Source organism: Clytia hemisphaerica, unplaced genomic scaffold, assembly GCF_902728285.1.
Source record: "Clytia hemisphaerica strain Z4C2 unplaced genomic scaffold, Clytia hemisphaerica genome assembly, whole genome shotgun sequence".
NCBI classification, from domain to species: domain Eukaryota; kingdom Metazoa; phylum Cnidaria; class Hydrozoa; order Leptothecata; family Clytiidae; genus Clytia; species Clytia hemisphaerica.
The window spans coordinates 48578-64603 of record NW_027103602.1 but is presented as its reverse complement, the minus strand read 5'-3'; the positions used below and the strand labels follow the sequence as shown (position 1 = coordinate 64603).

The following is a 16026-nucleotide window of genomic DNA, read 5'->3' as shown; positions in this document are numbered from 1 at the left end:
AGGGCTTAAAATATAGCCTAGAAACCAAGAAATCCCTCCCAGATCGAAATAATCGATGAAATCAAGTTGAGGGCCTGAAATTGACATTCTCGCTCGAACTTCAATTTTCGAAAAATGGTAAATTAGCCAAAAGTGCAAATATATTATGGCATGGATTGTAGTTAACTAGGAATTTATTTTTCGCGCACAAGTTTTCGAGTTAGCTATCTTGGGAAAGATTTTCACATCTGAAAGGTTTAGTGCTTAGATTACGGAATTTTGCAAGACCACGTAAAGGATTTTGCAGCGAGGAGTCTGGTAACCCAGCAACCTCGTTCCCTGCGTATTATTAGCTTTTTTGCCCCCGCAAGGAGCGCAGCGACTGAGGAGGCACTCATAGCTTCACGCAATATATTGGACTGGAATCTCGATTTTTTGCGAATTGTTTTTGTTTTTGTGTTTGCGTCGTAATCGGCTTTCCGGCCAATTAAGTGTTCCGCAAAAATATGGCGGTAAATTATACAGCGGTAAATGTTATACATATTTTCATATTACGTTATATGCTATTACCATTATTGCGTATTACATTTTATTAGTTTTGATTTAGAATTGAAAAGCTGAAGCGAGTGTTATAAATGCAAATTATAGAAAAAGTAGTGATTACACCATAACACGAATTACAATATTACTTGTGTAAATCAAAACAAACAAAATGGCAGACTGGTTATGATGATGAGCTGATTCATTGACTGGAAAAAGTGTTTTGTATTTCAAATTTTGTTTCTTGTCTTTGAAACTGAATACTAAATACTGTAATTTAGTCAGAAGTTCATTTCAGCAATGATTTCAATTCTTTTTCTGGAGTCTTTAAAGAAGTTTGCTCAAGTTTTCAAATGTCAATGTACATTTGATATTTTTGTTCAAACTGTAATTTATCTTTGTCTGTTATTATATTAATAACTAGCTTTATTGTTTATAGAGCTTCTTGAGCTTTAAAGAGCATCATATGGTCGTAACTCGAGAAAGTCCTTCTTAACTTGGTAAAACAGGTAAAACAAGATACCGGCAAAGTACAAAAAAGTTGAATGTACACGCATAAGTAAAGTTGAATCCAAAAGTGGTTGAATGTGTTGAATGTCAATCAATGTTTTTTTTTTGGTCTTCAAAATAGATTTACCTCACTTAGAGTGTTTTCACTGTTTGTTCAGTGTGGTAAATCTATTTTAAAAACCTGAAAAAAGTTTGTTTACATTCGTTTAACTTTGCATGCGCACGTTCAACTTTTTCATGCAGTTGTGATAGCTTAAATAACTTACGCTCCAGGGGTTCGGTGAAATAGCTCCAATTCTAGCTTTCCAAGCTAAGGCATTTAACGGTGGTTAGACTAGGCACACAGGAACACCATAAAGTGAGAGTATATAGCTAACAACTCAAAAAGTCTAGTTTCCTGAAGGCCCGTCTCTTCATTGTCTGCGCTGCAATCATATCTTAAGGGCTTCAATCCTTTCAGCTTGGAGAAGAGATTGCATCATGAAAAAGTACTATGTACTTGAAAAAAAGTTAGGCACATTTCAACTTTTCGACTGTACGTCTGAATGGACCTTTTCTTTTGACTGCAATCACAGCGTATGCAAGTGGAGCCCGGGCCTTAACTAGGATTGGTCTATTTCAGATGGCGCAGAACTTTTTGATAAATTTTATCATCTTATCATCTTACTATTGTTTGTTAGGTAAAGTAGCAAAGAGAATTGTTGAAATATATAGCAGCCAATGAAAAATAAGCAAGCTATTTCTATTTCTATTTCTATTGGTTACCTTGTTGATTTATTCACCGCTATATATTTTGCCTACAATCTAAGATGTCTGCAGCATTATCGGAAAAGGTCTATTTAGTGAATGATCATGACATATATTTTGTTGTAAGAAAAAACAAACAAACAAACAAGGAGATGTGAAAGTCAGTAAGATAATGACACCATGATTTTCGAAATATGTTTTTGAGAAGCTTTTCCAGCTTTTTCTTGAATTTTATTAAATTGTCAAGCTGCATGAATTCTTCAAGTATTTTGTTAATGGAATATGATTTTTTTTTCAACCAATCAATAAATAATTAAATCAATCAATTATTCCTGATTATTTTTTATGCTTTAATTTTTAAAGCATTAAAAGCTTTATAAGTGCATGACATGACCTTTCTGTGGGGGCATTTAGTGAAAGCTATGACTAGTATATGCTTACTGATAGCACACCCCCTTCTCACAGCCCCACTGGGAACCCCTCCCACTGGAAAAATTGTCCAAAATATCGTCCCCGGTGGGAAATTAACCCCGAATTTTTGTCCCCATTAAAAATAATCAAATAATGTCAGATCTTTTGTTTTATGACGTTTTGTTTTAAGAAATTCCCCCACTGAGGTCCTATAAATTAACCTTTGTCCGTCCGTCCGTTCGTTCGTTCGTTCATTAGTTTTTTCTAATTTTTGGCAAAAATATGCAAAATGGCAATGCCCAAAATGTGACAGAGCCCAATTTTCGGAAAAAAATATGCCGGAAAAACCGTTTTTTTGGCATTTTCTCGAGATTTCATCATTAGTTTTTTCTGATTTTTTTTACACAAAGATGCGTATTAAAAATGCCCAAAACATTGCCGAGTACGATTTTTGAGAACAACTTTTTTCCGGCCGAAAATACCGGAAATATGCCGGAAATCGCCGTTTTTACAGATTTTCATCGGACTTTTGCCTTATATTTTGTTGTATTTTCACACAAAAACATTATTTATAACAATACCCACTATCAAGCATGGTTCAATTGTCAATTAAACTGATTTTTGAAGCCGGAACTTTCTAAAAATCGCCGGAACAGCCGATTTTCGCCGGAAAAGCTGAATTTCTCGAGCTGTACTTTTATTTTTTCACAAAATTGATGCAGAATGGCAATATCCGGTATAAGATATTATAGAAGTCGCTGTGCATAAAACATACTATATCATATGATGTATGATACCCTGATAGCGTTATATTGTAAGATAATATGACTAAATGAAAAATTATTGCGTGTGGATTACGGTGTTACAATTCTATGATGTTACATACTATTTTTTGATGTTGCAAACTATTTTCTAAAAAAAACTTTTTGCGCAATCATGCAATTATTATTATAGCAAAATAAGAAAACCCAAATAGGAAAACTTCACTCTTTTTCTTGTCAACGGCCGCTGCAGCGAACGAAGCGAAGCGACCTTTCAAATCCGTGCCTGTCTGAAGTTGAGTCCAGTGCTTTAGCATGTTACAGTTTTGAAGATATTGCACTGCAGCGTAATTCTGTAACGTCAGATCTTTTGTTTAGGATACTTTGTTTTAATAAGTTTCCCCACTGAGGGGGAAACTTGCATCTATCAACACAACAGGGTATTCTTAGTCAATTAGATTAGACTAATGTAAATAAAACCTGGGATACACGGGGGCGAGGTTGGTAACCCAGGGATTGGCGGGTCCAACCGTAATATTTTTAGCTTTACGCTCAAGCTTAGTTGCACCCGTTGCACATAAAAAGTTGACTATCACTCATTCCTCTCCGATGGGAAATTGGCCAGTACATACACGAGAGGATTGGAAGAGTATTCCCGAGATAATTTTTTCCGAGTTAATCAAACCGTTTTACGAAAAATCAGACTTTTTCCGAGTTATGACCTCATATCTTGAATTTTGGAATTGGACATTCCATAACTACAAGCGTTAAAACTCAGAGCTAAAACTCTACACTTCGAACCTCCTTTAGAGCACTTACAAGTAGATTGCGTGGTTTTAAAACTTTCTGGGGAATTTCTCTTTTTTCTCAAATACTATGACCATGCTTGTAGGTTTATTTTTCTTCCTTTAGCTTTTCCGATTTATTTTTTTCATTTTCTAACTTGGGGATTTTGCTTCCTTTTGCTTTATCATCAATTTTAGAAGAGATCCAGTCTTCCTTCTTGACAAAAGTTGAAACCAAAGTCAACGAAGCCCAAAAATCGTATGCCAACGCAACATCCGTGCCAGCGAGTGGCTTGAAATCAATCGTAAAAGAGACAAGGTACGCTGAAATCAAAGAAAAGAGAGATCACGACCAACGCCAAAGGAACACCATAATCCATGGAGTAGCCGAACAAAGAGATAGTGAAACAACTGATGGTGACAAAAAGTTTGTCAACGATCCTCGTTAAAACATCAAATAAAACGGTGGAGAGCGAAGCATTGTTTTTCCATTGTTTTAACAATCGAGGATGTAGCTTTGTCCGCAAAGGACAACTGTCATGGCGGCTCGAAGGTCTCTGATTTTGAAAAATGATTAATAATCCAATTTCTAAAAAGTCCTGTAACTTGTTGTTTTTGTATATTTACCGGATGAAACTTTGAAAATGAAAGCAAGAAAGCTCAACGAATACATTTATGAAATCAAATGTGACAAAAACATCATCAAACAAGAAAAATTTAGTAAAAAGCCTAGAATGACGCTAAAAATAATTTTATTGCATAAATTATTCCGAGATTACGAGTATAAAGCGAGATAGAACGGCAAGCTGGTCAGTTCATGACGGATCAAGCAACAGGGCGGAGAAGCTGCGAAAACGTGGAAGAAACAAGAATCAGATAAGTGTTTTTTCTTTACTTTCTTTCTTCTCTTTTAGAACCTAAACAAAATGTCAGATTCCTCACCAGATCATAATTCAAATACAAATGAGCAACTAAGAAATATAGTCAACAACATGCAGAAACAAATAGATGCTCTGACATCATCACAAACCTCCTCGAAAAGACCAACCCCTCAGCAGGGCATAGATACCTCCCCTCAGAGGGACTATTATGAAGAGGAGGATGAGGATATGGAATTTAATGAACTTGATTTTGACGAAGAATTAGAACTATATGCCTCCCAAAATGAGGATTTTGAAAATGAAATAGAGGAAAATACTAGCTCTAAAACTAAGGACGACACCCCTTCTGCGGTCCCCACCAGCATCCAAGTGCAAAATGAACCATCTACAAGCACACAAGATGACGATATTTTCTCTGACATAAGGATTGTCTCAACAGAAGAAGACAAGGGGGAAAAAATAAAAGATGACTTTGCTAGAATAATTCTTGACAGCTACAATTCCAAGAAAGATAAGGAGAATATCAAAAAGCTCAGACAGAGCTACCCTCTACCTGAAAACTGCAACATACCAGTGCCTAAACTAAACGTTGAGTTATGGCAATTACTCAACAGTTTTCAACGAAAAAGTGATGTATCCATGGCTATGATCCAAAGAAATCTAATTTCTGCCCTCTCTGGGGTAATAAAAATTATTAAAAATGTACTCAATGAAGACGCGAACAAGAAAGAGCTTGTTCAAATATCTTCGGATATAGCAGGCCTCATTGGTCAAGCATCCAAAGACATTGCCTTTAAGAGGAAACTTTTTATAAAATCAGCCCTTAAAGATGAATTTAGACTTGGTATCCACAGGAGACAACAACAAACTAACTGAAAAACTTTTTGGGGATAACCTGAGCCAAAATATTAAAGATTTGAAATTAAGAAACAAACTGAAAAACAATAACAAAACATCAAACTATAAACAGAAAAGCCAGTTCTCAAAGCGAAACAGTGAATACAATCCTTACAACAAAAACACTCGTCCAAATTCTTTTTTAGGCCGAGGCCGGGGGAGGATGTCCTCCTCCACAAACACCAACACAAAAAGAAACTAGAGCTAAAAACAAGTGCAACCAAGACCTCAGATGTCAAGAAATCAACCTCAGTTGTCGAGAAATCAACCTCAGAAGTCGAAAAACCAACCTCAGAAGTTCAAGACTTACAACAAAAGGTAAAAGAATTTATTAAAGCATCTCAGATAAATGTCCAACAATTTAAAGGGGGAAGACTAAAAAACTACTTTTCAGAATGGGAAAATATGACCAAGGATCAAAATATTCTGTCAATTATAAGAGGAGACAAATTAAAGTTCACAACTCCTGACTTGCCAATAAAACACTTTGCGAACAACAGCTTCTTAGATAAAGAAGATCTAGAAAATATTCGACATGAAATTGAAAAACTGCTAAAGAAAAAAGTTCTAGTAAAAACAAACCATGAGAAAATAGAATTTATATCCCCTATATTTGTAAAACCAAAAGATGATGGGGGTACAAGGATGATTCTGAACCTTAAAAGTTTAAATCAAAATATTGAGTTTCAACACTTCAAAATGCAAACTATTAAAGATGCTTTACTTATGATATCAAAAGGGGACTACTTGACTTCAATAGACCTCAAAGATGCATATTACAGTGTTCCCATACACAGGGATTATCAATGTTTTCTAAAATTTTCATTTCAAGGAACCATCTATAAATTCACATGTTATCCCAATGGCCTTGGACCTTGTCCAAGAAAATTCACCAAACTCACTGCAGTCCCTATGAGCAAACTGAGGACACTGGGAATACCAATATGTGGCTTTATAGATGACTTCCTACTTGCCAAAAATAAATTTATAGATTGTATGCAATCTACACTTAAATCAGCACAAATGTTTACTATAATAGGGTTTGTAATACACCCAGAGAAGTCTCAGCTCACTCCATCTCAGAGGATTACTTATCTAGGCTTTGTAATAGACTCAACCAAAATGACTATAACTCTTACTGAAAAAAAGAACCAATGCTTTAAAAAGACACCTCAATATTCTACATAGCCTGTCAGAACCTACTATTCGATATGTAGCAAAAGTCATTGGACATATAATTTCAGCTCTACCAGCATCAAAGTATGGTGCTCTACATTACAGAAACCTTGAAAAAGAAAAGATTAAAGCTTTAAAACAAAAATGTGGTAATTTTGATGCAAAAATGACACTCTCAGACCTTAGCAAACAAGATTTGAAATGGTGGATCCAAAACATCAACAAAATTGAAAACTGGATCCAACCACCTCCTATTCAGAAAAAACTCTTCACTGACTCCTCAGATTTTGCATGGGGTATAATTTTTGAAAAACACAGAGTTGGAGGTTCCTGGCATTATGAAGAACTAAAACTACATATAAATGTTAAAGAAATGATTGCTATTCTCTTTGCTCTCAAAACATTCTCTGAAAATTTAAAAGACAACCACATATGTATCTACTGTGACAATACAACTGCCATAGGCATCATAAATAAAATGGGGAGCTGCAAAAGCAACATCTGCAACAAAGTATGCCAAGAAATATGGTCTATTTGTAAAACAAACAATATCTGGGTCACATGCACCTATATACCAGGTAAGGAAAATATAGAAGCTGATGAAGAATCCAGAAAAGACTATAGTGACAGCAACTGGATGATAAATGACAAAATTTTTGCTGATATTTGCAAAAAATTAAACTACCCTCCTAAAACTGACTGTTTTGCAAACAGAATAAACAACAAAACAGATAATTATATCTCATACAGGCCAGACCCAAATGCCCAACATATAAATGCATTTACTATTAACTGGTCAACCTTGAAAAACCCTTATTTCTTTCCTCCCTTCAGTTTGGTAGGGAAAGTACTACAGAAGCTCAAAACCGACCAATGCCAAGGATTGATAGTGACACCAGATTGGCCAACACAAACTTGGTACACGACACTGACTTCAATGACGGTCTCAGAAACCATAACAATAACACCTGGACAACAAGTTCTTGTTCTTCCAGAAGACCCTCAGCGGCTACACCCTCTCTGGAGGAAACTGAAACTCAGAGCTTGCATAGTCTCAGGACTGAATACTTAAAACAAGGTATGTCTAATACTACTACAAATATTATAATGAACAGTTGGAGGGAATCAACCCAAAAACAATATGAACCTGCTCTTAAAAAATGGCTTAAGTTTTGTGGGAACTCTATAGACCCATTTAATCCAAAGATAAACGAAGGACTTGAATTTCTTTCTCAATTATACAAAGATGGGGCAAGTTTCCATGTTATTAGCAATGCTAGAAGTGCACTCTCTATTTTTGTAAAACCCTTCGAAAATGTTACATTTGGAAGACTACCTATAGTAAAACGATACATAAAAGGTGTATTCGAAAGCCGACCAACCTTCCCAAAATCATGTATCACCTGGGATGTAAATATTCTTTTTAACTATTTCAGATCCCTTCAAGATGTTGAAAATCTTAACCTAAAACTCTTATCCTTAAAGCTAGCGAGCCTCCTCGCTATTGCATCAGGAGGACAAAGAGTTCAAACTCTTCAATCTTTGGACATTAAAAACATCAACTTCTTAGCAGATAAAGTTATTATTCCCATAACATCAAAAATCAAACAGACTAGACCATCGAAACACATAGAACCCTTAGAGCTAAAAGGTTTCGCCCAAGAACCAAAACTCTGTCCAATCCTCCATTTAAAACACTATATAGCAAGAGTTGAGAAACTTAGAAATTCAGACAACCTTTTTGTCAGCTACATCAGACCACACAAAACGGTTTCTAAAGATACTATATCTAGATGGTGCAAACAAATGATTGCCAACGCAGGCATCGACACTAATTTATATACTGCTCATTCCCACAGATCAGCAACTACATCCAAGTGCAAAGCCAGTAACATGTCGTTGACTGAAATACTGAAGAAGGCGGGTTGGTCTAACGCAAGAACATTCGCCAAGCACTACAACAAAATAATCGTCGAGGACGTTAACCTCATGGAAGTCTTAACACATTGATACAAAATATTATTTAACAACACCTCAGATTGTGTTTTATATTTGTAACTTTATTAGAAACTTTATTACACCTTAGATTGTGTTATAAATATACGTGTTTAATGAGCTGAACAAAGCTCTAAAGCTTATAATCAACCTCTCACTGCTTCCCTTCTAACATTTAAGGAGACTAATCATGCTGGCATACTGTGAAATCTCGCTTTATACTCGTAATCTCGGAATAATTTATGCAATAAAATTATCCCAAAACAAACGGTACTTACCTGTAAGTTGAAGTTTGTTGGGAGTTTTATTAATAAATTATTCCAGATGGATGAGTATAAAGTGCCCACCACAGGATGAAACCCTCCCATTTATCCTCATCCTTCATCATGCCAGCATGATTATTTACAGCTATGAACCCTGACCAGCTTGCCGTTCTATCTCACTTTATACTCATCCATCTGGAATAATTTATTAATAAAACTCCCAACAAACTTCAACTTACAGGTAAGTACCGTTTGTTTTGGGACAAAGTTGGCAATATCTTTCCAAATTTTTTCTGGGAAGAGCTAGGATTGACATATGTTAGACCGGAGTATCTTGGTTTCATAGTGATATGAAAATCTTTTGGAGGCACGCGGTGGCACGGTGGTTTTGGCGAGGTGGAAGTTTGAAATTTTCTGGTGTCAACATTCAATTTCTTTTACATAGCATGTTTGTCATATTTTTATCATAGTTTGAAACGTCATAACGACATATCATTAGCAATTCATTTGATGCATTTGACTCTCTTGAGAGAACTTTAGGTCTCATTTGAGAATCGTATAATTGTGTTTTGATGAAAAATGCAATAAATAATTTTACGAAAGTTGATTAGTGAAGGGAGGAGGGTTAACAATAATGTCATTACTGCGGACAAGGCTAGTACACGAGAAATCGATGAAAAAACCAGCTTGTTGTGTACACATTTTTTTTTTTATAAGCAACTTCATTTTTCGGGTCAGGCCTAGAGTTGCTTAGGGTTTTTTGAAATCCAGGCCCAAAGTTGCTTGTAAGGTTGCTTAAAAATTTTCAAGCTTAAAATGGTTGAAAAGCACATTTTTGCATTTTTCAACAATTTTTCAATTTTGAATGGGCAGTAGAGGCATTTTTCAAAGATTTTCAAGGCTTTCTTTCAAAGTTGTGTCAAAGTTATTTTTCATTGCTGAGGAAAAAAGTTGCTAATTTGGATTTGAGGCCTCAGGGTTGCTAAACAAGTTGCTTATTTTTTGGGCCATTTTGAGGCCTGAGCCCTTAGCAACTCGGTTGCTTATAAAAAAATGTGTATCCAGAGTCCTATCTATGATAAATCCATGTAACTATAAATATTCCGGCAACGGCGGTTACAGAAGGTACTCAATCTTTTTTACGGAGAGTGTTTCTTTTGTTATTATTCCTTTTATGGGAGTAATTGCTCTCCATTAAAAACACTGAGTACCTTCTGTAACCGCCGTTGGATTCCGACACTAACCATCAAGAATATATCGAGAATCGGTAAACAGGCCGTTTATAAAAACGACCAATAAAGATTGTGCTTGTATCAGAAAGAGAAAAAATTGATATCTTATTCGCTTATCTTAACAATAATTCTCTAAGAAACAAAAGAAAAGATTTGAAAATGTTAATATTACCTCATCTACTATCAGAGTCAAAATATTATGAGAATTTTGGTCGTTTTTCGAAATTTGAAGTTCAGACGAGAAAGTCAATTTTGGGCTAAAACCTCTACTCGTCTATTCCTTTTTTAGAGCAGTTACGAATCGTCTGTAGTTTTGAAACTTCCTGTGGAACTTTCCTTTTTTCTCAAATATTATGACCATGATTGTAGACTTCTTTTCAAAGGATTTAAAAAGCCAATCAGACTCGATTTTTCAAAAAATAGCAGGGGTGTTTTAATATGGAAAAAAACCATCTTCTCAGTAATAACCTGATCTCGCCAGGAATAGAATGCTTAACTATTTCAATACCGCCCAGCCAAATTTCGCTTATTTTGGAACGATACTTTCGGCTGCTGGTAATTTTTATTGAGGACCTAATTTAAAAAAGTTGAAAAGATAGCATTTGAAATTAAAGTTTGAACATCGCCACTTTGAAAGAAAAAAAACCTGAAAAATTACGAGGAGTTAACGTTGGAATTAACCCTTTAAGTGCCGATGACTTAATAACTCGTCATTTCGAAACCTAAAAAATTTTCTTTGAAGAGCTTGATAAAAAATCCATCAACATGCCTTAAGTCAAAAGAGGATAGATGCATTGATTTTATTTTAACAGATCGGCCTCTTTGTTTCAAAAATAGTGGGAAACAGGAATCAGTTACTACCACCGCTACCACCATTTGATTTACAGCATAGACCATAAACTTCTAGTCACGGGTGTTTTGTCGAAAAGATTTTATAGTAGAGTTTGGTGGTCTTTGTTCCAAACTCTACCGCCGCTATATTTTCCGTAAACTGCTATAACGGCTGTAAACTCTGCGCTTATAATTTCTCGGCTTTTACTATCCCTAACGGACGATAGCATCGTCTAGCGGGAGAGTTGACAGCTATATGACATATCGGGGGTGGGGGATATAGTGCCTGGGGGTACTGGGTCAGTGCCGTAGGAAGCATTTTCATATTGGGGGGGCTGAAGTTTAGTGACACCGCGAGGGCCAACCATGGTTTGGCCCGAGGGGGGAAATTTTGAAAATTTGAGCTCTTGATTGCTTAAAAATACACTCAAAACATGCACATAAAGACAATTATGATAAATTAAAAAAGAAAAACTTTGCATTTTGCAAAATAACCATTTTTGAAAAAATTATTGGGGGGCATAGCCCCCCCTTGCCCCCCCAGTTGCTACGGCACTGTGGGTGTTTGAGGGTTTTTGAATGTTTGTCCGGGAATTATACTTGCTGTCCAGGGGTCAAAAGTCTTAATGTTGTTCGGGGTATATTTCCAAACATTTTTTATATCCTCCGCCCCCTCCTCCGAAAGCAGCCGTAAAATATCTGTTCTAAGAAAAACTAGAAATTTGTCTACCTGGAAATTATTGATCTGTTCTTACATAAAATCTGGCTGATTTTTTGGAAATTTGTTATCTGTTCTAAAAGCCCCGCATCACTAGCCTTTACTTTTCTGTGATCTGTTCTGACAGGTTTCCACTTGGAAATTAGCGTTCTAAACATCAAAAATTTCTAGCTGGCAAGTAGAACAGATATTCTCAAAAAAACTAATTTTCATGCCTGTTCTAGGATTGAAAATATTTCGAGCTGGCAAATAAGAACAGATAGGTATTTACGATTTTTTTGTCGTTGGCTGCTTCTGCCCCTCCCTCATATTCGATTTTTTTTTCTGGAAAAGCCCTTTATTTGTGATCGCAAAAAAATAAATACACGAAGTTCGAAAGAACAACCACAGAGATATGTAGATATCTGTAAGTTCAGGGTCCCGGTTTGCCGAATTTCAAAGTCCTGGTTTGCAGAATTCAGAGTCCCACTTCAGTGTCCCGAATTGTGGGTCCCAACTTAGAGTCCTGGTTCGCCGAATTTTAGAGTCCCACCCCAAAGGTCCCGGTTTGCAAAATTTTAGGCCCCCACCTCATGGTCCCACTTATAGAATCCAACTTCAGGGTCCGGGACCCACCCACACCTCATTTTTATGTTGTTTTATTTAACGAGTTTTGAAATAGCCGTAGAATAGAATTCAGACATAGTAGACATAAAGCAAGAAAATATGGAGGGGAAATTTTAGTCGTCTAGAAACCTTTGTGAAAAATATCTAGGGGTCTTGTTCGGAAGCAATGTTTGCTTGATTTCATAATCGATTTGATTGGTTAGAAAACAATCGAGACGCACATAATCGGTGAACAAGGTTGAAACACATAAAAGGAGATATCAGTACACAAAACAATTTCCTCTCCCAAGAAATTATTCTCCATTGTTTTAAACAAAAGAAAAGTGTCATTATTTTCAATTATATTTTTTCCCGCTCAAAAAAAAAAGTTGATTTTGTTTTTTTTTGATGTTTGTGTCTCAGTGCTTATGTTATGATGTCCACTCATCTCCATGTTTATTTATTTACTATGATTGAAGCATCAAAAAGCTGATGATACGAGGATACGTGTGTTGCTGATCAAGAATTAATTTAATTTAATCTATACCCTTCGTGCTTATAACGGAATAGCACCCCCGTCCGATAAACTCTTTTTTTTAGAAAAAGACCCTTTGTTTTCTCGCTACGCAGTTCTGCGTAAGTAGCCGGGATTCTATAAGGCCGGATTACCGGATTCTTCCCAGTCGTTTATACAAACTAAATCCCGTAAATCATAATATCATATAACATATATACTACGGTATCACACGCATAAACGACTCCAGCCTATGTAGTCTCGATTTCCAGACCATTATTCTTATTACGCAAAATAGGACGGCAATTCTACTACATGTATGTCTGCCATAAAAAGCCGCTCTAGAGAGTGTTTTGAATAATTTTCCTCTTTTCATCTTTTGACGAGCGCACTTCTCTTTTGCAGTACTGTTCACCTTTCAGTGTTTGATAATTAGGTGGAGCTAATATAATATTGACCTGGAATTTTTAATTTATAAGTCTAGCTCTAGACTACAGGAGGCCCCCAGCGGTTTGCGTGATTGGGACTTTTTCTTGCGTGATGGCGTGATTAGAGCTGCCGCTGGGGGGCCTCCTACAGTCTATACTTTTTGAGAAAAATGAAATCCGAGTTGATTGCTAACTCGAAAATCCTTTTGGGAAAATGGAAAAGCGAGTAACAGTTAAGTGACGTCATAACTTTCACTTCATCATAATTTAGCTAACTCGAAAATTGCTAACTCGGAAATTTCTAACTCGAATTTTGGTAATTCGATAATTCCGGGCCTAGGTTTTCCGGGCCTCGTTTCATTCCCGTTATTTTATTTTGTCGAACAACTGGTCCGTCGAACTGATGCGCTGTCGAACAACTGATCGCTTAATTGTTCGACATCCACTTGTTCGACAAATGAGTGTCGAACAAGTGGGTGTCTAACAACCATACAGTCGAACAAGTGGATGTCGAACAAGTAACTGTCGAACAACTGGTCTGTCGAACAATTAAACGATCAGTTGTTCGACAGCGCATCAGTTCGACATTTTTTAAGATTTGTCGAACAAATGTACCGTCGAACAAGTATACTGTCGAACAAGTGGGATTTCCCCATCAGTAGCAGAGGTATCGTGGCGATTGCATAAACTGCCATAGCGATCGGGTCTCCTTGAGTCGTACCTTCTTGTGAGAGCAGCTCGAAGCCTCCAATAACAAAAAGACGAGCTGGGTTTGAATAGCAGTTCGAAACAAATCCTGAGACTTCCGGACAGACGACTTTGATGTTGTGTAGGAAGGCTTTTCGGTTTACTGCATTGAATGCGTTGCTTGCGTCAATTAGCAGGACGGCTTCAGTCTCCTCGTCGTCATAAATTGATTTCATGGCATGGATGGCAGCCTCACAGCCACCTTCCTGTCCGGCACAAACTTGGAGAGACGTGACTGATTTAGTGATATGATCGCGAGTGGTAGCGACAACAGCTTTACCGACAATTCTTCGGAGGATTTCTCCAACACCGATCGGCCTGAGTCCTGGGTTTTTGTTTAGTGGTATCAGGCGACTTGCTAGGAGTGCATCGATGTTTTTACATTCTTCAGTGCATAACTTTTTAGTGACGTTGGCTATGGCTTGGCATAGATTTGACGAGCTGTTGCCAAATGATTTGCTAAGAAGAATTCTTCTCCAACCGTCTGCATCCATGTTGGAAGGGCCAGATCCTCCTTTTGTTTTGACGGCAGCTTTCATGATGGTTTCAGATGTAATGCTTTCGAACAGGATCGGATGTACATCTCTCGGTTTATCAGGAAGCAATATTGATTCGCATACATCTTTTGGCTCAGGATGTTTGGCACGGAGTAGTTCGAGTGTTTGGTCATTGAGCGGAAGAATACCATCTTGCACGTTTATTTGAGTTTGCTTAAAATTCTGGTTAAGTGGTTAATTTTCGATATTATGATGTAATGTAGACAAATTGGCCAATCAGTGCTCGGCAAAACGATTGAGTGCTGAGCATACTTTTGGAAAGTTAGTAGTCTAGCAAGCTAGACGACTAATTTATACATAGTAGAAATAAAGCAAAAAGTAATAAAGGGAACAATTTTAGTCGTCTAGAAACCTTTGTGCACCAACACCAAACAAAAGAAAAGTGTCAATATTTGCANTTGTACATTTTAAGTTGGTTTAAGTTCAAGAATTGGTGTTTGCATTTTACATTTTCTGTTCTCCATTTTCTGTTTGGTTTCCTTAGGTTAGGTTCCTTTTTGTCCATTAAGGCTGAGATATTTCGACCAGTCAAATTGTTCAAAACATCTTCGTTCTCTCCACTCACACTCGGTGCTCTTTTCTCCGTTGATAGCTTGCAATTTAATTCTCATTGACTTTACCACACATACCAACAATTGAGCTTCTCCATACCGGGCGATCATCAACTATATGTTGCCAACTATATAAAATTCTTCCCAACTTGAGCACACTTTTACACGTATCTTTATATCTCAACTTCGGACGACCGACAGAGCGAGACCCTTTATCGAGTTTGCCAAACATTGGAGATTTTACGGGACGATCATCATTCATCCTTGCGACGTGGCCGAGCCAACTTAGGCGACTTTCGATTAAAATAATTTCAATATCTTCAGCGCCATATCGTTGTAACACCTCCTCATTACTCACAAAATCAATCCACTTGATATGAAAAATCTTTCTCAAGTGTCGTTGTTGAACGGTACGGAGCTGGTTGATGTTATGTTGATATAGTGTCCATGTCCTGCAGCCGTATGTGAGGAGAGGTAATAAACATTGGACATATACTTTCAATTTTGTGGAGATTGTGATATCATGGGAATTGAAAACACGTTTACGAAGACGTCCATATGCGGATGATAGAGCTTGAATTCGAGTGATTAGTTCAGCGTTCACTGAACCGTCGCTGGTACCGTGGTATTTGAACTGATCTACACTTTTCAGTGGTGTATCATCTATGAAGGACTGCTCTTCAGAACCGACAGACTTGGTTTCAGTTTTCTTGATATTAATAAAAAGACCCATACGTTTAGCCATATCATTGTGAGCTGTTAACAGAGTCTGTAAACCGAGAGGTGAGTCACTGAATATTGCAATGTCGTCAGCATATTGGGCTTCTCTGATGAAATCGAGAAATTTTTTTGTTTTGGCTTTCAATCTTTTTAAATCAAAGAGATCACCATCATAACGAAACCTAATCTTTATGCTGA

General features: G+C 36.8%; 1 protein-coding gene across 1 annotated transcript; it reads left to right on the top strand.

Moving 5' to 3' along the window:
* Positions 1-4489: 4489 nt before the first annotated feature.
* On the top strand, positions 4490-8828 carry LOC136802033 (putative neugrin-like protein DDB_G0288135). The gene is made up of 4 exons (XM_067058732.1): positions 4490-5295; positions 5658-5829; positions 7522-7765; positions 8547-8828. Exons 1-3 carry the CDS (start codon positions 4660-4662, stop codon positions 7527-7529), a joined length of 816 nt encoding a protein of 271 aa, XP_066914833.1. The 5' UTR covers positions 4490-4659; the 3' UTR covers positions 7530-7765; positions 8547-8828.
* Positions 8829-16026: the final 7198 nt, after the last annotated feature.

Excerpts from the sequence above, each read along its gene's own strand:
- LOC136802033 (XM_067058732.1), top strand. The coding sequence starts at position 4,660 with ATGTCAGATTCCTCACCAGATCATAATTCAAATACAAATGAGCAACTA. Across the intron at positions 5,296-5,657 it reads TAATTTCTGCCCTCTCTGGG|GCCGAGGCCGGGGGAGGATG; the intron begins GTAATAAAAATT and ends ATTCTTTTTTAG.